At 37.3% G+C, this 23,776-nt stretch overlaps 1 protein-coding gene across 1 annotated transcript in view; it reads left to right on the top strand.

Annotated features, from left to right (window-relative positions):
- Positions 1-22,974, top strand: part of CLDN11 (claudin 11) — a 281,242-nt gene extending 258,268 nt beyond the window's left edge. The window contains exon 3 of the mRNA XM_044070062.1: positions 22,192-22,974. Within this exon, the coding sequence (XP_043925997.1) occupies positions 22,192-22,430 (239 nt within the window). The 3' untranslated portion in view covers positions 22,431-22,974. The remainder of the gene's footprint in view (positions 1-22,191) is intronic.
- The last annotated feature ends 802 nt before the right edge of the window (positions 22,975-23,776 follow it).

Raw genomic sequence — 23,776 nt, 5'->3', positions numbered from 1 at the left:
GGTTTGGAGACATAGATATGTTAACTAGCTTCATGAGCCTTATGAATTCATCCACAGATTTTTTAAAATTCACCATGAATTATTCTAGGAATAGGGCTTCGTACCTAGATGTAGATGTTTTTAAACTTGAAAATGGACTCTTAAACACATCTGTCCATCGCAAGTTATGCCATCAAAATACACTACTCAATAGAGGAAGTATGCATCCCACACATATTTTTAATAACATCTTAAAAGGTCAATTTATAAGAGCATCTAGGTATAACCCCAGAGATGAATATTATCATAAAGAAGTAGAAGAACTGAAGAGAAGGTTTGTAGAAAGGGGGTATGATCTAGAGCTAATTGAAAAGGTTATAATGGAAGTCAATCAGTTAAGGACAACTAAGGCTAGACCTTACTTTTCTGACAATGCTGGGAGTATTGAAGAGGGTTCAGTGACTACAACAATGGAAGTTAGACCCATTATGTCATATACCAGAGACACAAAAGAGGTCAGAGAAATCTTTAATAAGAGTTGGGATATCCTGTTATCTGATAGTGAGATTGCTAGGATTGTAGGACCAAGACCTAGGCTCACTTACAGGAATAAACCCAACCTCAAGAGATTACTGTGTAAACCGAAGTTAAGATGGAACAAACTACCTATTTTAGGAAAAAATAAGAACACTACACCCTGTGGTATGTGCAATCACTGCAATTTTATTAGTGAAGAAGAAACATTTGTACACCCAGTTACTGGATATACATATTATTTTAATACTAATACGAACTGTAATAGTAAAAATGTGGTATACTTAGCTAGGTGCGTAGTGTGCCCTTCATTTTATATAGGCAAAACTAACAGGGTATTAAAAGACCGTATAAGAGAACATAATTATCATGTTAGGAAGGGGTCAGAATTCAACGCGTTAGCCAAACATTGTAAATCAATGGGTCCTGACCACAGCTTTAACTTTGCGGTCATACAACATATAGTACCTAGCTATAGAGGGGGTGACCTGATCAATAGGACCCTTGAATGTGAATTAAGGTGGATCATCAGATGTAGAGCTGATGATCCACCTGGTCTTAACGACAAGGTTCACATTAAATCAGTTCTGAAGGGTAGGAGTATTAGTAGACCTAAATGAATTTAAATGTATTTATGTCTTTTTATGTACATATATTTTTTAGATGTTTGGGTATACACATGCCCTTACAGTTTTTTATATTTTTATTGGTTTAATCAAGAATTTCTTAACATATTTGCTTAAAAAGCATTACCACACATGTTTTTAACTAGATATGCATTTATTGGAAACAGTTTTTATGCATCATATATACATATTATACATTTGTATTAGTAATTGTTGTAGCATAATTTTACTGTTTGTGGCTTGTGGCGCTTTAAATTTTGAAAATGTATTCACCTATCAGTGAGTAGCATGGATTATTTAAATGACCATTACCAGTAGTAGTTTGTAAAGTTTGAAAAAGCCTAACGGCGAAAGTGCTTACTTTCTTGTGAATAAAGCTGTTTTTTACCTCATTGGAGTTGGTGACTGCAATTTCCTGTTTTGGAGCAGTGAAGAGGATTTTATCTTGGTGATTTACATCCCTTTCCTGTAGAGGAGAAGGGTCTGAAATATTTTGCTTTTGACTACATTTCGTTAAAAGGAACAGCGTTTGTGACTTTATAAGCATTGGCTTACTTAGCGTGCATCAACTGGACATTGCGATTTGCGACAGCGGCTTTTTGGTGAATAATCGTTAGTTTCTTTTTTACAAGCTGTCGCTTATCTTCCTTGCTGTTGTGGCATTGGTGATTTTGTTTTACCACAGATTAAATGCTTCAGTGTTTTTTGTCAGTGACTGAAAATACAGTGCTGTGATTGATTTCTGAATGCCAATAATGCACCACCACCCCACTGACTTTGGCTGATCATGTCCTCTAACACCTTGCATCTGGAGCAGTTGCCCTCTTTATCCCAAACTATCCATGCCTCTGGCTTACATTATGTTAACATTCAGATAAAAAAAAAAAACATGAGGCACTTTCTTTAGGGTGCTACATCTCACATTTTGATTTCATTAAAAGAATACCATAAAACATCCATCCATTCATCCACATCCCTTTTTTCCCATTTTTGCATATGGGGTCAGGATGTGACTTCAACAGTGACAATCACCTAGGGTCAATGTTCACACCTCCAGGTTGCTACTGCGATTATATGTGTTGCAGTCTTCCATTTACAAGAGTTCAGTGCATTACATTGCTGTTCACCAATAGAATAAGTACTTTCCTTAACTCCTTGTCCATTTATGTAGCAAAATTATATCCCTTCCCATCACATGCCACCAAGGAAACATGTTACAGCTGCCTCATCTTCCCCTTGGTCAGTCTCCCGGCCCTATTCTTCTGTATCCATATCATTTAATCCCTTTATTTTGCTCCATAACTACCAGTTTCTCATTCATGTCCTCCAGCAATTGTTGTAGCCCATGTAGTCTCCATCTCCATCTGAGCCAGGATAAAGATATGCTTCCTGAATGGAAAATGTTCTTGAAATTTGCTGTAAACAGCTTGTTTGTTAGCCTATGCCATCAGTATTTTAAACATGCTGAAAACTGACAGAGCTCAGGCAAAAGCTGCTGTTTTTCATATCAGCTCAAAAAATGAACCAGATTTGTTTGATTTTATGTTACCGCTATTTGTCTGGTGAAAATGCCAGTTGCCTAGACTAGACTTTATTTCAAATCAATATATTTGACGTAGATATTGCATTTGACAGATGTTTTATCCAGCCCAAGAATGTCTGCCTTTAAAAGAATTTGACACTAAACTAGTATCTGTGAGAAGGGAGAGGAGGAGTTATTGTATGCTATGCACATTTTAGCTGGCTGTACCTTAACTTTAAAGCCATACAAACTCAATCAGTTATTCTAGAGTGCAAGAAATTTCAAGTACACCATGTAGTATTGTAGCTCTAAGCATACGTTTGCAGCTCCTTTCATATTTCCTTTTATACCGTGAATTAAACTATGAGGTTTGAAGGGATGGTAGTCACATTTTTACATTTCTACATTCAAGTGCATGTACCTTTTAATCTCTTAAAGCAAGAAATCTGGATAAAGCCATACAGAATGGGGGGACAAAGGCCCCAAAATAGGAACAATTTTTAAATATTACTCTTACAAACTTAGAAAGTTGATAGAATAATAGGTTTTGTGTTAGCATGAATTTTCTGAAGGGTATGAAGTCTGAAAATGAAATGCCTGTCATTATTTTCTGACTTCAATCTTTAACGACTCGCCAATGATTGGCCAGAAAACCACAATTTTATGAAAAATTAACCAAAATTATGAGACAAAAATTTGGATATTCTGTGAAAATCTGTACAGTTGAGAAGTATGCTTGTTTGGTATACAGAAGAGACACTTTTTAGCAACTCAGTGCAGTCTGCATTTTACTTAATGTTTTACATTTTCCAATCTCTGCAGAGACAATTCTGTTTTAATTTATAAGAGCTTAGCTGCAAATAATCCCTTGTTCTTATTATCACTTTTTAAACTGCAGCATTTGTATTTTACGACAAGCATTATTTTACTGTCTAACTGGGATGCATTTGATGAGACCCAGGGTGCACCACATATTTACTGTAAAGTGAAATTTGTATTTTCTGGGCATGAAATTGACAGGTTATTTTTTTCTGATTGTTAAAACTATTTTCAACAATATATCACATGATGTGAAATTATAAGCAATCCAGTTTCGTTGTCATTCTAACACGTATTTTAAACTTTATCCTACTCCATTTTTTGTTTAGTCTTTTGCTGCATAATATCAGACCAGCTTGCTCAGGATTAATTATTCAGAGATCTTGGTTGTACATCTGTTGTTGCTTGTGTAATATAATGTTTACAGCCTAAATGGGACAGGAATAAGACTTGCATTATTTTCGTATGTATTGTCTTTACTGCTGCATCATTTTCTATCCAGACATTAGATCGTACAAGGAATTGATATAAAGGATAATCTGCAAACATGGGTCAAATATATATTGCATGAGGTTACTTCCTGTATTTCAAGACTGTTGCAAATGATGGGCTTAACCTTCATTTTACACTGTTTTTATATGCTGAAGCATGTTACTCCAGATGGGTTGTAATCATTTAGGACAATTTATATGTGTGCATGTGTAGTGGGGGATCAGAGATTGCAATCGTACATAGAGGTTCAGTATATAATGAGTTCAACCTCACTTAATCAGCATCTCTTTTTATCATTTACATAAATTAGTGCACATAATTAAATGCTAAATAAAGTATATTGGTCCTCATGAGAATTCAGCATTACTTAAGTTCATTATGTCACACTGACTTGTACAATTTGTGTGTGTAATATAATGCATGTGGATATTGTCATTTTTCACACAGCTTGCTTTGTGGCTAAAAAAGAAGAACTGCAAATGCATTGGGCCAGATTCTAAGATTTGTTCTCCTTCTAAAAAAAAAAGAAAGACTTGCTCTCAGTGTAAATGACTTACTTCGGTGCAAGGCTGATCAATAAACAGGCTTACAACAGGAACCAGTTTCTGAAAGACCTGCTCTTAGCATGCTGTCATTGTAAGTGTGTCCGTTACACTGAGAGCAAATCTTTTAGAAATGGGTCCATCATAACAGGAAAACAGGAAATCTGTCTAGTAAAAGGCATCATTGCAATGATTAAGAAATCTTATTCACCATTGCTTAAAGCAAATCGTAACCACTTTTCTAGTTTCAGTAAGACAAATCTAATATGTAAAAATGCATAGATGAACCAGACACAAATGTTCTTCCATTATCAGCTCAAGGGGAACCTTTCTCTCCTGATTTTACTAATAGAAGTAAACATGCCATAAGCTATTGTTTTCATTTACAGTCACTGGACATTGGTAATGATGCTAAAGTTGCTTACCAGCTTTTCTCTGCAGACAAGAATTTGTCTAGCTGTACTACAGGATGCACCTGAGCACTGCCGTGGTCACACAGACAAACCAGTTAGTAAAAACTACAGGAAAAACCTAGCCAAGCTAGAGTTTTCACTGTGTGCTTCATTAAGCCTCCTGTAATAGTGGCCCGTGGGATATATGGAAATGGCCCCTTAAGGACATCAAGTATTTCAGCTATGTGGCTTCTGAATGTTCATGACTTTTTATTTTTCCTTTTTACATTTTTATGGATACATTCAGGCCAATAAAGCCAAACAGTAGAAATGTGGAGTGACACAAGGCATACTTCGGTCTGTAGGACCACTCAGGAAAGGGTATTGGCAGTAATTAACAGCACAATAAAGCAACATTGGAGCCAGATCAACATAATTTAGCACTGTCAGAAGTAACTATGTACTGTAGACACAAATCACCAGCATTGATTCTGAAAGCATCATTGAATCAGTAAAAAAAATGAGAGACAAAGGAAAGAAGAACTATTTGTTCAAAGGCAAACTACACAGAAATATGATTGTCAGATTGGTGGCTGCTTAGAAATACAGTAAGTCATAAGGTACACTGTTATGAAGCCAAGGATAATAGGAAAACACACAAAAATACGTTGTTGTTCCTGCAGAGATACTGAGATGAATAGTTGACAAAGCTTTATTTTTTGTTTTGTTTTGTTTTTTTCATAGAAATTAACTTACACGGATTGAAATAGTACATTTAGAAAAGTATTAGCATGTACAGTGGATATAAAAAGTGTACACACCCCTGTTAAAATGCCAAGTTTTTGTGATATAAAAAATGAGACCACAATAAATCATTTCAAAACTTTTCCCACCTTTAATGTGACCTATAACCTGTATAATTCAATTGAAAAACAAACAAATCTGTTAGGGGAAAAAAATATAAAAAATAAAAAAATGAACAATACGCTAGTTGCATGTGTGCACACCCTTAAACTAATACTTTGTTGAAGCACCTTTTGATTTAATTACAGCATTCAGTCTTCTTGGGTACACACCTGCCATCAGTTAAACACTCTGATTAACCCCAAGTAAAGTTCAGCTGTCCTAGTAAGATTTTCTTGACATTTACTCAGTTGCCTGCTACAGCAAAAGCCATGGTTCACAGAGAGCTTACAAAGCATCAAAGGGATCTCATTGTTGAAAGGTACCAGTCAGGAGAAGGTTACAAAAAATTTTCAACAGCATTGGATATATCATGGAACACAGTGAAGACAGTCATCAAAAAGTAGAGAAAATATGGGACAACAGTGACATTGCAAAGAACTGGATGTCCCTTCAAAATTGATGAAAAGACACGATGAAAACTGGTCAGGGAGGCTGCCAAGAGACCTACAGCAACACTTAAGAAGTTGCAGGAATTTCTGGCAAGTACTGGTTGTGTACTACATGTGACAACAATCTCCCATATTCTCCATATATATGGCATATGGGGTAGGGTTGCAAGACAGAAGCATTTTCTTAAGAAAAACACCCAGGCCCAGCTAAAACTTGCAGAACAATACATCAAAACTCCCAAATGCATGTGGGAAAATGTGTCATGGTCTAATGAGATCAAAGTTGAACTTTTCAGTCACAATTCCAAAAGGTACATTTGGCACAAAAACAACACTTCGCATCACCAAAAGAACACCATCCCCACGGTGAAGCATGTTCATGGCAGTATCATGTTTTGGGGTTGCTTTTCTTCAGCTGGAACTGGGGCTTTAGTCAAGGTGGAGGGAATTATGAACAATTACAAATACCAGTCACTTTTGGCCCAAAACCTTCAGGCATCTGGTAGAAAGCTGAAGATGAAGAGGAATTTCACCTTTCAACATGACAATGACCCCAGGCATACATCCAAATCAACAAAAGAATCGCTTCACCAGAAGAAAATTAAAGTTTTGGAGTGGCCCAGCCAGAACCCAGACCTAAATCCAATAGAAAAATCTGTGGGGTGACCTGAAGAGGGATGTGCACAAGAGATGCCCTCACAATCTGACAGATTTGGAGCACTTTTGCAAGGAAGAGAGGGCAAATATTGACAAATCAAGATGTTCCATGCTGATAGACTCCTACCCAAGAAGATTGAATGCTGTAATTAGATCAAAAGGTGTTTCAACAAAGTATTAGTTTAAGGGTGTGCACACTTATGCAACCAGCTTATTGTACTTTTTTTATTTTTTATATTTTTCCTCTAACAAATCTGTTTGTTTTTCAACTGAATTGCACAGGTTATAGGTCACATTAAAGGTGGGAAACGTTTGGAAATGATTTATTGTGGTCTTATTTTTTTATATCACAAAAACCTGGCATTTTAACAGGGGTGTGTACACTTTTTATATCCACTGTATTATTGTGAAATGGTTGTATGCACTGAGTGGGTTACTGAGTGGAGGAAATGCTTTATCAGACTTTCTTTACGTAGTTATATTTAAAGTAATCACAATTCCAAAGCCATTATGTGTGCCTGCAGTCTCTTGTGTGGTCATACTAAGTTAAGCCCTCTTGGTGTGGGAAAGATCATAATTGATCCTCATGGCTGATAAATTCAGCTCCAACTTTACCCCTTTCTCCCTGTCAATCTTCACTCAGAAACTATCATAAAATATAAATCCTCCTACTATCACTAGGGAACAGGTACTTAATGCTCTTTCTAAGACAAAGAACACTGCATTAATGGGCCCAGACAATATCCCAGGATGCCTCCTAAATAGCATGAAACATGACCTAGCAGAGCCTCTGAAATTACTGTTTAACCATAGCCTCCAAACAGGTTTCGTACTTCATGAATGGAGAAAGGCAACAGTCATCCCTCTGCACAAAGGTGGGCCATCTACAGACCCTTAAGTCTCACTAGTCTTATATTTAAAGCCTTGGAAAGAATTATAATGGAGATGATCAATAGAGATATAGTAAACCTCCAGACACTGGACCCAACCCAGTTTGGTTTCGTCAAGGGCAGATCATGCCTACTCAACCTGGTGGAGCTGTTTGAAAAGGCCACCAAAGCAATGGATGAGGGCAGAATCGTTCACACTGCCTTCCTTGACCCGGCCAAGGCATTTGACACAATACCCCACTCAGGCATTGTTGACAAACTCAAGAGGTTAGGTACAAACCCATATGTCACCCAGTGGATAGCCAACTGGCTCACAGACAGGAGCCAGGAAGTTAGAATTGGGGAGTCCACCTCTATAAAGAGGCCAGTCACAAGTGGAGTCTCTCAGGGCTCAGTCCTTGGACCGCCCCTTTTTGGCATTTACTTCTCAGATGTCAAGGCCAATGTCAGTGGTCTCTAGCTGGCTAAATTTGCAGGTGATTGCAAATTAAGAGCTGTCATTCAATCTCACACCGACACAAATGTTCTCCAGGAGGGGCTGACACAGACAAACAACTGGTGTCAGAGGAATGGACTAAAACTAAATGCGAAGAAATGCATAATAGTATCCTTTCGGAAATCATCCATCCCTGGTAACAATCATATTGACAACACACCCCTTAGAGGTGACTCAGAAGTCAGGGACTTAGGGACACACATACATAGTAATCTAGCCTTTGACCATCATGTGTCTACAGTAGTGAGGAAATCATTCTATGTTACTGAACTTATAAACAAAGGTATGGCATCTAAGTCCAACGATGCCATTGTTCCACTGTATTCAGCATTCATTAGACCTATCATTGAGTACAATGCCCCCTTTGGTATGCACCTAACCAGGCATATCCGCCAGTTGGAATGTCCACAGAGGTTCCTCAGTAAAAGAATACAGGGTGTAAGTAAAATCTCCTATGCAGACTGCTTCAAGGCTCTATCCCTGTATTCTGTCTCCTATAGGCTTTTGAGGGGAGATCTATGCCTGGCATACCGGGCATTGTCAGACCCTACTCTGATGGACCTCCTGCATATCCACAAAACAAACAGCACAAGACTTACCTGTTCTAAAGACTTAAACCTTGCCTTTGATATAAATAGGACCTGCTGGAGAGATAGGTATTTCTCTCAGAGGCTACCACTTCTGTGGAACAGGCTCCCCATCCATGTGAAGCAGAGTTCCTCCCTAACACAATTCAAGTGTAACTTGGCAACTGGATGGGCAGCAGGAAATTCATTCCAGGTTTGGCACCTATGTCTCTAATAAACACAGGTAACCTGTAAAAGGTTCACCTCCCAGGCCCATGCTTGCACTTATCAAGGGTATCAAACCTTCTCAGATATTTGGGATGCTAAGCTAGGCTTAAAAAGGCCCTTGTGGTCATTAGCTTAGTAAACACCTATGAATCTATGAACGTATGAAGCACCATGTACATTGCAGTATTGAATTGGAAGGGACAGCTATTATCCCACTCCATCACTTTTCTTAAGGCCCTTCTGAGATTATTCATTCAACACTGTACTACCTGTCCTGGTATCTGTTTAAAAATTGCATTTGTTACCTGTGGTCATGTCAAAGAAGTTCATTTAACTGAGGTCTGGACTCATCAAAGAACACTGCACTACACTTCTGCAAGTGCCTCCTCTGGAGTAGTGTTCCTTTTTTGACAATGAGAAGTGCTTTATTTTCAGCCAGGACTGCATGCATTTTCTTCCCTAGTCCTGTTATGGCAGTTTGCCTCCTGGTTTTCTGTAAGGAAGAGTGCAGAAGGTGTTAGCAAAGTCCAGGCGCTATGCATACACTGCACTATTACTTGTATACAGCTCTACTGCTGCAGCATTACAGAATTATGAGATTTGTGTGAAACAATCCCTTCACGGTGAATCTGTGCTGATTATCATCTCATAGTTTGTTACCTCCTATATATTCCACCTGGTGGCTTCTCAGAACTTTCCTCATGTTTTTATCCAGCTGCAGGAGCCTAACTAGCTTGTAGTTAACAAGTTTTGATGAAGTTCCAGTCTTTTGCATCCTTCAGGTCTGTGGGTACCACCCATCTACAGTCCTGCTAGGGACTTGAGGATCAACAACCTTCAAAGTTTAATTGACTGCACTGAATGACCACAGCAGAGGAGGAAAAGAATAAGAATCCAGTCTTTTATGAGAACAGCCACAAATGGACTACCTGCACCAAGGAGCAAACAATTTCTAAATGTGAATAAAATGCTAAAGCTAGCTATGAAGATAGAATTGCAGCAGATCCTAAAGACAACCACAATGCCTTCTATAGTTATGTAAAGAATCTCCATGGCAATACCCAGATTTGCTCGGAGCTGTTGCACAATGGCACTTCCTATACCGAGCCAACAGATATTGCCAACATACTGGCCAACAGATTCAGTGCCAACTTTACTCCTTTCTCCCCGACCAAAGGACCAATCACAATATCAGTAGATTGCCAGGCACCCAGTATTACTGCTGCACAGATTAAAACAGCACTGCCCAAGGCCAGGAATACAGCTATTATGGGACCTGACAATATCCCTGGCTGTGTTCTACATGAACTACAGAGTGAACTGGCACCTCACCTGTGTACCCTGTTCAATCACAGCCTCACCTCAGGCTTTGTCCCTACCAAATGGCACATCATCCCTCTCCACAAAAGAGGAGTGACTACAGACTCAGGGAACTATCGCCCCATTAGCCTGATGAGTCTGATATGCAAAGCTATGGCACGCATCATTATGGACCTAATACACAAGGATATAGGGAATCTCCAAACTCTGGATCCCACACAATTTGGTTTTGTGAAGAGTAGATCATGCCTGCTCAACCTGGTTGACTTCTTTGAGTCAGTCACCAGAGCTGTTGATGAAGGCAAGGTGGTTCATACAGCCTACCTTGATCTGGCCAAGGCCTTTGATACCACTCTCCACTCAGGAATCATAGAAAAACTCACTAAGCTAGGCATCAACCCTCTATATCACTAGGTGGGTTACAAACTGGCTGACAGATAGAACCCACAGTGTGAAAGTAGCTGACTCCAACTCAGACTGCTGACCAGTCACGAGTAGAGTCCCACAGGGTTTGGTCCTGGGTCCTCTCCTGTTTGGTATCTACTTCTCTGAAGTCCAGGCCAACATGAAGGGACTCTGACTGACAAAGTTTGCAGATGATTGCAATTTGGGTGCCATAATTAACTCCCCGAGTGATGTTGACATCTTACAGAAAGGCCTCACTGAGACCAACGACTGGTGTCAGAACAATGGCCTTAAGTTCAATGCCAAAAAATGTGTCGTCATCCCCTTTGGGAAAAACCCAGTTCCCATGAACACAGAAGGCATTATAAGAGATCTGGGAACACAGATTTTCAGCAACCTCTCTTTTGACCACCACATTACCACTATGGTCAGAAAGTCCTTCTACGTTGCACATCTCATTACTAAGAGTTTTGCATCCAGGAAGAAAGAGGTTATTGTCTCCCCAATCATCAAGTACAATGCCCCATTTGGCATGTACCTCACTAGACACCTGCAGCAACTGGAGAGGCCACAAATGTACCTCACAAAGAGGATTCTAGGCCTTAAACTCTTGTCCTATATGGACAGACTCAAAAAAACTCCAACTATTCTCTGTCTCATATTGCCTACTTAGAGGCGATCTCTGCTTGACTTACAAAGCCATGTCTAACTCAGCTCTGTTAGAAATGCTACATCTAAAGAAATTCCTCCACACTACATGCTCCAGAGACCTCAACCTCATTGCCACAATCAACAGAATAAGCTAGAGGGACAGGTTCATAACCCAGAGGCTGCCCATGCTATGAAATAGACTTCCCATACATGTCAAGCGGAGTGCCTTACTGGCCCTCTTCAATAGAAATCTTGATGAGTGGATGGGAAATAGAAAATTCACCCCAGGGATCACTCCAGTGACTCTACTTGACAGAGGCATTGGGAACTAAGGTCGGGTGGCACGATTCCAAGGTAATCCTGTGGTCTAGGCATGTTAAGGCTCCAGAACCATTAGCCTAGTACCCACCTATGAACCTATAAATAAGAATGAGTTACATAAGAAAATATTTTTGCCACTGGTCAACGAATATCCAATGAGACTATGTGAATGTACATGTGATTTGAGGTAGTGGACTGCCACCAGGTTGAAAGGCACTGCCCATTGTGCTGTGAATATGGTTACCATTTACTGGACATAATTTGGTGAACAATATAAATTTATGTTTCGATAGTCTTGATACTAATGCTCTGGCAGTTAGCACAGAAGGTTAAAATTATGAGTTGTAGTTCCTGTGATACAGGGTTTGAATCCCTCAATCTTCATTTGCCTACTGTGTGATGAGGAGTAAGTAACTTGCTTACATGTCACTCCTGAAAAGGGACTTTGTACCTAGTTGACTGGCTGGGTAACAAATGGGTATCATTAGATGAAATGCAAAACTGTCAGACAGGTGAATGTATATTTTATTTATTTATAATTATTAATATTTGATTACTGGGAAAGTCTGACTGGGTACTTGTTCATTTTCAGCAGAGACCCAGGAAGAAAACAATAATACAAAAACATCTATGGTTTAAATAAGTATACGATTTAGACATAATGTGAAAACATTGGTTAGGAATAGATACAACTTAAATGACAATGATTTAATATTTATATATATTTTAACCAGTTTATAGAGAAATTAAATGTAAGTTAGTATAATACGAACAGGAATTGCAATATAACAAGAGAGAGAAAAAAACAGGGTTATGGCATACTTGGAAAGAGAGTCAAGGGAAATAAATTAATTGAAATAAGCAAGTGAGTGAAGAATGGAGAGTAAGGAGGTTTAAGGAGTGAATAGGTACTTACTCACATTTAGGGATATAGTATATCCTGGGTTTGAACAACAACAGAGCCACATTTTGGCCAAGTCTTTCAGAATGGTTTTAAAGTACTGGAGGGAGGGTATTGACCTGATTGATACATGTAAAGAGGACTTTATAATATGGTACAGACTATGCCCAGCAGATCTGATATGTTAGTAGACAGAAGGAGTTTTGTCATTGAATCATAATATCCAATTAGGACAAAGCTGTGTTGAATGACAAGTAATGCTGGACAAGCAGGTGGATGCTGGATAATTCTATAGATGATAAGAAGCTGTGCATATGTTAGTTCATGGGGTAGTTCTAACCAATTTAAGCTTTTTGGTGCTATACCATGGTGGGTTCTGAAAGGGGTATTTGCCACAGATTTAACTACTTAATTATAGCATTGATCAAGTTTTTATTTTTACGATATGTGGGGCAAGGATGGAAGTGCCATCAAGTAGAGAGGGGAAGGTAGGTAGTGGCAATTTTAGTTGAGTTGGTGAGAACGATTTGGCTTTGTAAGCCATTTAGTTTTTAGAGAGTTTTTTGTATATGCAGGTCAATTTTAAGATGATCATCCACTGTCATCCCTAATAATTTGTTATGAGTAGTGACTTCAATGGTTATATTATTAAGAGAGAGGATTTAAAATTTTGTTTTCTAATGAGAGAGGGATTTGGGGAAAAAAAAGTAGTTTGTTTTTTGGTGGCTTGAGCATGAGTTGTGAGTTACAAAGGCATGTTTCAAGGGCTGTTAAAGCTTCCTGAGTAATTTCTGTGAAATGTGCCACATTGTCAGATGTACATATGAGTGTGGAGACAGCTGTGTATTGTATTAGGGAGACCTGTTGTGTGGATATGTGGAGGGTGTTAGTGAGAATGTTAAAAAGGAGGGGACCAAGGATAGAGTACCATGGTACACTGGTGGTGACTGAGAGGTAAGGAGAGGGAGTGGAGTGCCATTTTACTAACTGATACCTATCAGACAGGTAGCTTTTGAACCACAGAAGGCTGGACTGAGGTAGACCTAGTGAGAACATTTGAAGCAAAGGTTTGCTGTGACAAACTGTGTTAAAGTCCTTGTAGCTCAGAGGTCAGAGCACTGGTTTAGTAAACCAGTGGTCATGAGGTCAAATCTCAGTAAGGCCGCTGCTTGCCCTTTACGGTGGTTGAGGGCTGATGTTTAAGGTGTTTACCTCACAGGCACAAGTTACAAGATGTTATTTTCACCTTTTGGGAAATTAGCTAGGATAAAAATGGCCTGCAAGAACAACTACTCTAATACTTACCTTTGAACCTAAAATGAAGGCTTTAGACAAGCCTAGAAATAAGGAGGAGGCTAGTTTGCCATTATCTCCAGTCTTATTGGCAGTAACTATAAAGGTTTGAAGTGCAGTGTTAGTACTATGGGAGGTACGGAAGCCATGTTGTTTTATTGATCAGAGGTCTTCCCGTAGGAAATATTTTAACAATTGTTTTTGAATATGCTTTCAAGTATTTTGGAGAGGGGGGATAAGATTGCTATAGTTCTAAAGTTAGTAATGTCTGCTGAATTTCCTCCTTTTTTGTAGAGGGATAATGTGTGATTTTTTTTTTCCAGAGAGAGGGAACATGGGTTTCTTGGACTGACCATTTTATAAGGATTGAGAAAGGATAGAAAATGCTATTGGCTTCTATTTACGGTACTCACTTGGAAGGTATCAGCTGAAGTAGAGCTTGGTTTGAGTTTAAGCGTGCTTGTTTTATGTGAACTGCAAACAGTTGCACAATAATGAATACTAAATACGTTGCTTTGTTATGACACTCAGGAAAGGGAGTTAGTAGTAATTATTTATTTATTTGTATTTTGTTTTCTGGGGTAGTGCAGTGATCTCCATAGATCCTTTTCATACACAGCCTGGGAGTGGTGTTTGGTTAAGTGACTTACTTAGTAACACATTTAGCCAATGTTGGCTGACGGAGTCAAACCTCACACCTCTGGACTACAGGGAAACAGCTTGTTCAAATGATATGTATTAAGTAGAACAATGAATCAGTACCAGAACAGTAGAATCAAACTACTGCAGTAGGGTCAAAACTAAATTAGTAGTGGAAGCAAATAAGAAGACATGAATGTGATTAACATCACTGATACAGGAGAGAAAAAAATGTCAGTTGTGCAAAATGGGAATGCCCAATAATGCAGGTAGATTGATGTAAATGCAAAAGTAAGTCAAAAGTTGCACTGTTATGCACAAGGGTAGTGAAAACCAAAAGAGAATAAACTTGGTTCAAATGAGATGCAATGAGGTAGAACAACAAAATGTTTTATAGTAAATTTCATAAGGAGATTCAGATGTTATATTTTAAAATAGCATTAACAAAAATCATGTGTAATCACCGAATACATGTAGTGGAATGTTTACTACATAAAGAAAGACATGGCAAAGTATATCAGAACAGAACAAAAGCCAATATGAGCAGAACATGAAATATCAAGGGGGAAGTTGGATAGGTTGTACTGCAGCTGAAGAAAGTAGGAGTAAGAGGGGCACATGGAATCTGGAATGGGAACAGTTTGCAGCACACCAGACAAAGCAGTGATTCACATTATTTGTTTAGAATTGTTTGTACTTGTCTTGAGAGATAAATACATAATAAAGGAACTAAAAGAGCCAGATATTAAAATAAAATTCTCATTTTTTTAATAAATAATATATAAGAAGTAAACTCTAACCATATGCTATATTTACTGACATAGTAATGCTACCTTACCAAGATTAGACAGATAAGATCTGTGTTAGTAGATCACAACAGTGAAATTCAGTGGTGGGTTAAGTGTACCTTGGGCCCTGGGCAGTATTCAAACCATGGCCCTCCTCTGCACTTTTACATAAAGTACATATGCTCTTTTTGAATCACCTTCCCAATTGTCACAAATGTATACATATCTATGAGACTCTTTTAAACTATATTTATTGTTTAATAATGCAACATCTGAATACGAGTATACGGATTTTAGAAGAGCTGTGGTAGTAATGTGACCTGTTGTAATTTAATGCTGGTCAGCAGAGGGTAAGCCATATTAATGTGATCCTTTAACTCTATGACCTCAATGTTTTCCAGTAACTTAATCAATGGATGGTGCAGAGAAATGTGTCTCTAATTATCGTGGAAAGATTATCTGGACTGGGGAGTAGGATAGTTGTAGTCTATTCCTACAGGTCAAAGGATATCTTTAAATAAAGAAATTACTTTCTATGTGTGTTAGTGTTACAACATTTTAAATGCTACAGGACATAAACCCTAGTGATTATTCTAGGTATTTCTCCAGTATCACCCAAGTGACTCCTTCAGTCATCTAATTTTGCTTGTTCATATTTGCTTTAATAATTGAAAAAAATGCTACATGCAAGATAATGTAAGCTATCATCTTAAAGCTTTCATGTTGTATAACACATTTGCACTGTTACTGACACTCTGTCAATTGCAGATAAAGATTAAAAAAAACTCTTGTCTGGCCACAAACCTATTATATCTGATGGGCATTGTCTATATTCATACAATGTTGCTAAGGTCTGGAACTCCTCACCTGTATCCATCAGGTCAGTATCCTTCTTGCCATATTTCAAAACCATTCTGAAAGACTTTTTAGCCAAAAGCTGTCAAAGATCTTGCTCAACACCAGGATAAATTATATCCCTCACTAGTACCGATTCAGATCTTACACCTTCTTACTCTCCCTTCTTCATTCACTTCCTTAATGCTATCAATTTCTCCCCTAGCTTTCTCTCTAAGTATACCATAAGTCTGCTTTTCTCCCACTTCATATTGCAATGCCTGTTTGTATTATAACTTACCTTTAATATCTTTATAAACTGGCAAAATGTCTCTAAATATTACATCATTGTCATATAGCTTGTATCTTTTCTTAACCAAAGTTTTCATATTATGTCTAATCTGGTATAATTTTTTTAAATTGCAGATTTTTTTGCATTATTTTTGAAAACTGTAAAATTCAAATAAAGCAGGAAAATACAGCGATATGAAACAGATTCTTTCCTCATAAAATACAGATCAGACCATTCAATAAAAGCAGTACTTTTTAATCTGGTGGGTGTTCTGCTTGCTTTGTGAAAACTGTAAAATTGTTGTTCTTAAATTGTTTAGCAATACTTTGGAGATTTCTCGCCGGGCTTCCTCAGAACCTCAGAAAATTGACGCCTACCAGTCAGACTTCCCCAGTAATCAAATGTCAATAAATAAATGTTCACATTCATAAGTTTATATTTCTCTAAGAATCACAACCCAGTGGGACAGACAATGATGCTTGGCCTCAAAAGCTCACAGCTAGATGAACAAAATACTCCTGAATGGTAATATCAGTCATGTGAGTGGTTATTGTGATACTCTTCAGCTGTTTACAAAACATTGCAAAGTGGGTCTATACTATATGTTCGAAGTTTGAAAACTTTGAACATTAAATCAAATTTAAATGTTCAAAGTTTCAAACATCGAACATATAATAAAAACAAAACAAAACCAAATGGAACTTACCTGACTAGTGTAGGCAGGAGGGAAAGCCCCCCCTAAACCCCCCACATGGGAGGCTGTGCTGCCCCCACACCCCCACTCTTTAAATATACCAACTCCAAGACCACACTATAGTGTGGTAAAGGGAAGATTTCCCTTACTGCACTGTAGTGCAGTCTCAGAGTTGGTATATTTAAAGAGCAGGTGGTTTGGGGGGTGCTGAGGGGCTTTCCCCCCTTGTCTATAGCCGTTAGTTTTTTTTTTTTTTTTTTTTTACATATATTCGAAGTTTTATAGCTTTGAACATTTAAATTTGATATTTTAACATTCAAAGTTATAAAACTTTGAATATATGATATAGACCCTTGCAAAAAATGTTTACTCGGTTTATTGTGAGTTCTCAGAATAAGACCTAGTGTCTATTGAATGCTAGCCCTGCAATGATTGGTTCATGATGAACCGTGTTTCGTTTACACTCTTTAATAACACTTGGATCTAGAAACAGAGACATTTCTTTGAACTGTGATGATATAACTTGATTTTATGAAAAGGTTCAAGATAAAGCTGGTGGAAGTTGAAGTACAAACCTCTACAGTTACAGTGGAGGAAATATGTTAAGTAACATGACAGCAAGTCAGCTGTACTTTTGGAGAAGCAGGAAGATCAGGAAACATCTGACAAAGAAATATGGACATGAGGAAAAAAAGAGATTTAATATGGTGTGATATTTATGCAAAAGAGAAAGCAAAGCTAACCAATACAAAAAGAGCAGCACCAAAGATATCTGAAAAGAAATACAGGCAAAGGAATCCCAATATGGAAAACTTTACAATACAAAAAATAAGAAGACAACAAGGATAAGTAGAAAAGAATATTAGTAATGGAGACATTAAAGAAATAGAAATTGAGGTTATGGGGCACTTGCAAAGTGAAGGATTCAGTGTAGAAAATCTAATGCAAAGTACCACAACAGGACAGAGCAATGGATATCCAAATTAAGTGGAAACCAGTGGAACAGGAAACAATTGGTCAGGTGCCATATCAAGATATTTTAATGAAAACAAAGATTCACCCAACGCTGTGGTGAACTGTCTCAAGAAGGAAAAACAGGAAACAAAGACAGTAAGTTCACCAACAACGGCTTCTTTGAATGTAATAAATCCACAAGCTGGTGTTGGTCCAAAATCGATCTCTATTTAATAAACAAACAAGATAAAAAAACAAAGTCAAATAAAAGTCCCTTATGATCCACACGATAAGCACTTTCGATAAAAATCTTCTTCAGATCGTAATCATTATGATCTGAAGAAGATTTTTATTGAAAGCACTTATCGTGTGGATTATAAGGGACTTTTATTTGACTTCATTTTTTTATCGTGTTTGCTTATTAAATAGAGATCAATTTTGGACCAACACCAGCTTGTGGATTTATTGCATTCAAAGAAGCCGTTTTTGGTGAACTTACTGTCTTTGTTTCCTGTATATCAAGATATTTTGGAACCTTCCACAGAAAACCAGTATAGACATTCACTGCAAGCTAGACAGCAAGGGAAGGAACAGGAAACTGTGGAAACTCTGATGCAGTCAATGTTGAGAAGTGATAGGCCAGTGAGTTCCCATATGACAGAACAACGAATGGCACAGGATGAAATTGAAATGAAGGTGCCACAGGAAGATACTATAGAACTTTCTATAGAAATCCCACAGGAAATGGAAAACAAGGGATGTGCCCTTAGTTTGGAAGAAAATGAGCTAAGAGAAGAATTGCTTGATTTAATAGACATAGATATATTAAGATCAACGAAAAAAATAGACTGCAGAAGGTCAATAAAACCCCAAAAGGCAGAAGTCTGAAAAAACAAATGAACACAGTAATTAGGACTCTCCATAGAGAGTCATGCAATATAACTGAAGTAAACAGAATATATTACTGTGCAGCTAAATTAATAACTGATGAAGTTCTACCACAAGAGCACAGGGTAGAGAGGGAAAGGAAGGGGAGAAATTGAATACCATCATGGAAGTATTGAAAGGAGAAAGTTATAAAGCAATTACAGCAAGAAGTGTCACTGTTAGAGGACTAAAGAAGAGGGAATAGATCAACAAAAATACTAAGAAAGATAGATGTGACAAAAGCAATGTGCAATATTAGAACAGATCAGGATCTATCATGCACTATCGCAAAAAATCTAAACATTTCAGCACAGGCAAAAAAACTTAGAAGATACACAGATAAATATAAAGAAAAAGTACAAAATAAGCAATTTATTGATGACCCAAAAAAGTTTTACAGATAATTGGGAAACCAGGTAAAAGGAATTGAAAGACCACCAAAAAAAGAAGAAATAGATGCATTTTGGAGAAGTATCTATGAAGTTGCTGTGGAACATAACAAAGATGCTAAATGGGTAAAAGAAGTAAAAGAAAGAGTAAGAAGTTTAAAGGTACAGGATATGAAATGGGATGAAGTATCAACCAGAGAGATTGAAACAAAGTTGAGAAAAGCCTCTACTTGGAAAATCCCAGGCACAGATGCAGTACCTAACTTTTGGTTAAAAGTACTAACATCTTTGCATGAAGATTTAGCCACGAGTAAAAACTATTTATATGTACATCAAGAACAAAGACCAACCTGGCTAGTAACACATAAAACAATGCTCCTACTTAAGAGTGAACGTGAAAGCTACCCCAAAATTATACACCAATAACTTGCCTTCCGACAATGTATAAACTATATTCAGGAACTGATGCAGACAGAGCTTATAGTCATTTAGAAGAAAACTCAATTATGGCAGTAGAACAAAAGGGCAATAAAAGAAAGTCATATGGAACAAAGGATCATTTGTTGTTAAATAAAGTCATAGTGGAGAACTGTAAAAAGGGGAGGAATCTAAGTATGGATTGACTACAAAAAAGCATTTGATAGTATCCCACATTCATGGATAAAAGCATGCTTTAAAATTTATAAGATACACCCTACACTGATCGACTATATTACAGTGCCCATGAAACAGTGGCAGACCACGTTGTAATTAAGCAATGATAAAAGGACAAATTATTATCCTAGGGATAAAAATTCAAAGGGAGATATTCCAGGGTGACTGTCTGTCACCGTTGCTATTCTGCTTTGGCTTTAACCCATTAAGCTGTCTACTTAACAGCTTAGGCCATGGCTATAATTTGGGTCCTAGAAAACAACAGTGTCTAAAGACTTATCATCTAATCTTTGTTGATGATTTAAAACTGTATTGCTCATCACATGAGGAACTGAAAACATAGCTGCATGTTGTCAAAATATTTTCAGATGATATTAGAATGTCATTTTCCCTTGATAATGTGTAAAAGCAACCTTTAAAGCAGGAAAACTGCAGCATCAGGAAAACATCAGTTTGGGACAAGAATATAATATAAATGAACTTTAGCAAGAGGGAGTGTATAAATATTGGGAACTGATGAAGGACCAGCAATAAAACATGAACAAATGCAAATAAACTTAGTAAGGAATACTTTGGAAGACTTAATCCTGAAAACAGCATTGACATCTAGGAACAAAATCCAAGCTATAAACCAATTTGCTCTTCCTGTGCTAACTTACAGCTTTGAAGTGATTGATTGGCCCCAAAATGTGTTGGATAGATTAGATATTAAAACAAGAATGATGCTTCATGCTCACCAAATTATCTATAAAAATCAGTGCATACCAAGATTATATATTCCCCATTCTGAAGGATGGATGGTCCTCCTTGAAATTGATTACATGTATAGATCTGCAATCATGGGACTCCACACATATCTGCTAACCTCACAAGACCTAAACATAGTGAAAGTTTTGAAACATGAGGAGAATAAATGTAAGATGATTTCTCTGCTTAATCTAGCAGAAGCATATCGGCATCAGGTAGGAATGGAAATCGACCCAGAAGTATATAAATATCAGGCAATAACTGAATGTGCCAAAAAACAAAAGAAAGAATATGAGGTGAAGGAGCAGATGAAAAAGCAAGAAATGTGGAAAACACATAAATATAGTTACAAGTATAGAAAACTTCTGGAAAAACCTCATGTTGATCAGGAACAAATGCAGGAATGGTTAAGGAGAGGTGAATTAAAACCAAGAGATGAAAGGCTAATATTGGCTGCCAAAGATAGTGGCCTATGTACATGCTGGTTTATAAAGTCCATTGAACAAATGGCAGAAACAGACAAATTTAGGTTTTGTAAAACCGAATTGGAAACAGTCACATACCTTGTTCCTTTTCCTGGTTAGGGGTCGCCACAGCGGAACTCCAGTCCACTCATGACTGGCAGTGGATTTTTACGATGCCAAGTTGCCAGCCCAATGCCCAGCCTTCAACGGAGGCATGCCCATTCACGCTCGCACCTACCTGCATGTCTTTAACATCACTTGACTGTGGGGAGGTCATGCATACTCCACACAGAAGGCGTTCCCGCTGAGAATCAAATGGGAGAACTTCTTGCTGTGAGGTAACAACGCTAACCGCTGCACCACCGCAGCTCCATTAAATAAATAAATAAATTAGTTACATCACTTTCTTCTTCTTTCAGTGATTTTTGAAAGAGGTACAAATGTTAAATTAAATTAATATTGCTTAAAGAGCCGGCTTACTTTATCAGGTAGTGGTTGTTTGATTATTAAAATAAGATGTCAATTAGTGGCTATTTATTGTTAAAAAACACAGAAAAAAATAACACTAGTGATTGTTCATGTTATTTAGCTTACATTTGATCCACTGTAACTTTGGAAAACAACAGTGATGACAACCTCATTGAGATTTTTTTTTCCATCAGATCTCTGCTTTGGATTTTTTTTTAAATGCTACTACATTTTTATCAGCCTCTCAGCCTCTGTTGGTTAAATGATAATAGTAATGATGCTTTCTTTACAGCTTCTTATCAGAAGTACTCATCCTGTAATGATTCTGTTATTTTTTTCTTTTCATTTGCAGCTGTTTGTGCCTTGATTGCAACCGTATGGTTTCCCGTTTCTTCATATCATCAGATGACGATTGTGAGCTTTGGATATTCATTGTATTTAGGTTGGATTGGTGCTCTGCTTTGTCTGTTTGGTGGATTTGTGATTATTTGTTGCTCAGGAAGTTCTGATGAGCAAACAGAAAATAGTTTTTACTATTCATCTCAAGGAGCTGCTGCCTCTCCAACTCATGCAAAGAGTGCACATGTATGAGGACAAACTTAACTATATATATATATATATATATATATATATATATATATATATATATATGTGTGTGTGTGTACCATCAACTCCCTTTCCATGTCTTAAAAAGAATTCTGCACTGCATAAGACACCAACAATATTCATTCCATTTTCCACCATCTAGTGGGTTTCAGCTGAAATATAGTAAATATTGTAAGCAAAAGTAATATATTTTGAATCTGTTTTTTATTTTCAGGCTTTTTATATTGCGGACATAACTAATGAATTTATTGTGTAATCAATTTTCACATTTGATTTTATCTGACATCATGCAGTAGCTTACAACATGCAGTGAATTGGATTAATTTGTATCTTATTTCTGATTCTTTGTATATTGTTTTTAATTTACTGGAAACATGCTTTTTGTTGAATATGTAACAGGGCCTACTTTCTTTTGTTTCATGTAGTCATATATAGATACATAGGACAATGGCAGTGTAAAAAGATGTTTGGTTGGCCAGAAATGCTGTAAGATGAAGTGCCTCAGAGTATTAAAACTGTATTTCCTAAACAAACTTGTGTGCTTTACTTTAAATGCCTCATATTCCTACTACAGATAAATTTGCCATGGACGCAACAGCTACTCAGAAACAACAGTACTTTTGACTTATGACTACTGCAAATGTCAATATTTTTGAGAATGATCCAACAAATTAGTTATGCCATAAAAAGTTACTGCATCCAGCTATACTTTTCAGTTTGTACCATCATATTGATATTACTTTGACATCAGTAACACTGGGAAAACTCAAGCATCTTTGTTGCAGATTTGTATAGGCACCTTGGAAAAAGACCATACCTGAAAACAAAAAACACAGCAAGACTCTGATTTTTTGCAGCAGTGTACTCAGGTGAAAATTAATGAATACTGTTATTCATTTCTTAGGTTATAATGAAAGTAAAGAGCTGTTTGTAGCTTAGACAAGACTGAAGCATGTAAATACTGTTACAAAGATATTTGTAGCACTGGTGTCTGACATGCACACACACTTGTGCACTTGCCAGTGACATTCTGCTGTCTGATAGGGGTACAGGATTCTTCACTGAATATGATTTTACTGAGTGTGATTTTCAATTACAAAACAATGAAAAAAATTCAGTCAGAACAGCAAAATAAAAAAATGAAATTTTCTTTTTGTGGGTAAAGTCTCTTAAGCAGAGTGGTATGCCCCTGTACTACTTACTATAATAATCAACTTAGTCTGCTTTAACTGAGAGGGAATGGAGCCCCCTCACATCAAGAAAAAAAAATAACTGAGGTTTTGAGACCATGAACTGAGGTGGAGAAGGGAGTCTCTTGGGGACAGGTACTC

Source organism: Protopterus annectens, chromosome 4.part1 (assembly GCF_019279795.1).
Source record: "Protopterus annectens isolate FY-2018-M chromosome 4.part1, PAN1.0, whole genome shotgun sequence".
Classification (NCBI taxonomy): Eukaryota; Metazoa; Chordata; order Ceratodontiformes; family Protopteridae; genus Protopterus; species Protopterus annectens.
The sequence above is the reverse complement of the archived record's forward strand: the minus strand, read 5'-3'. Positions and strand labels throughout refer to the sequence as shown.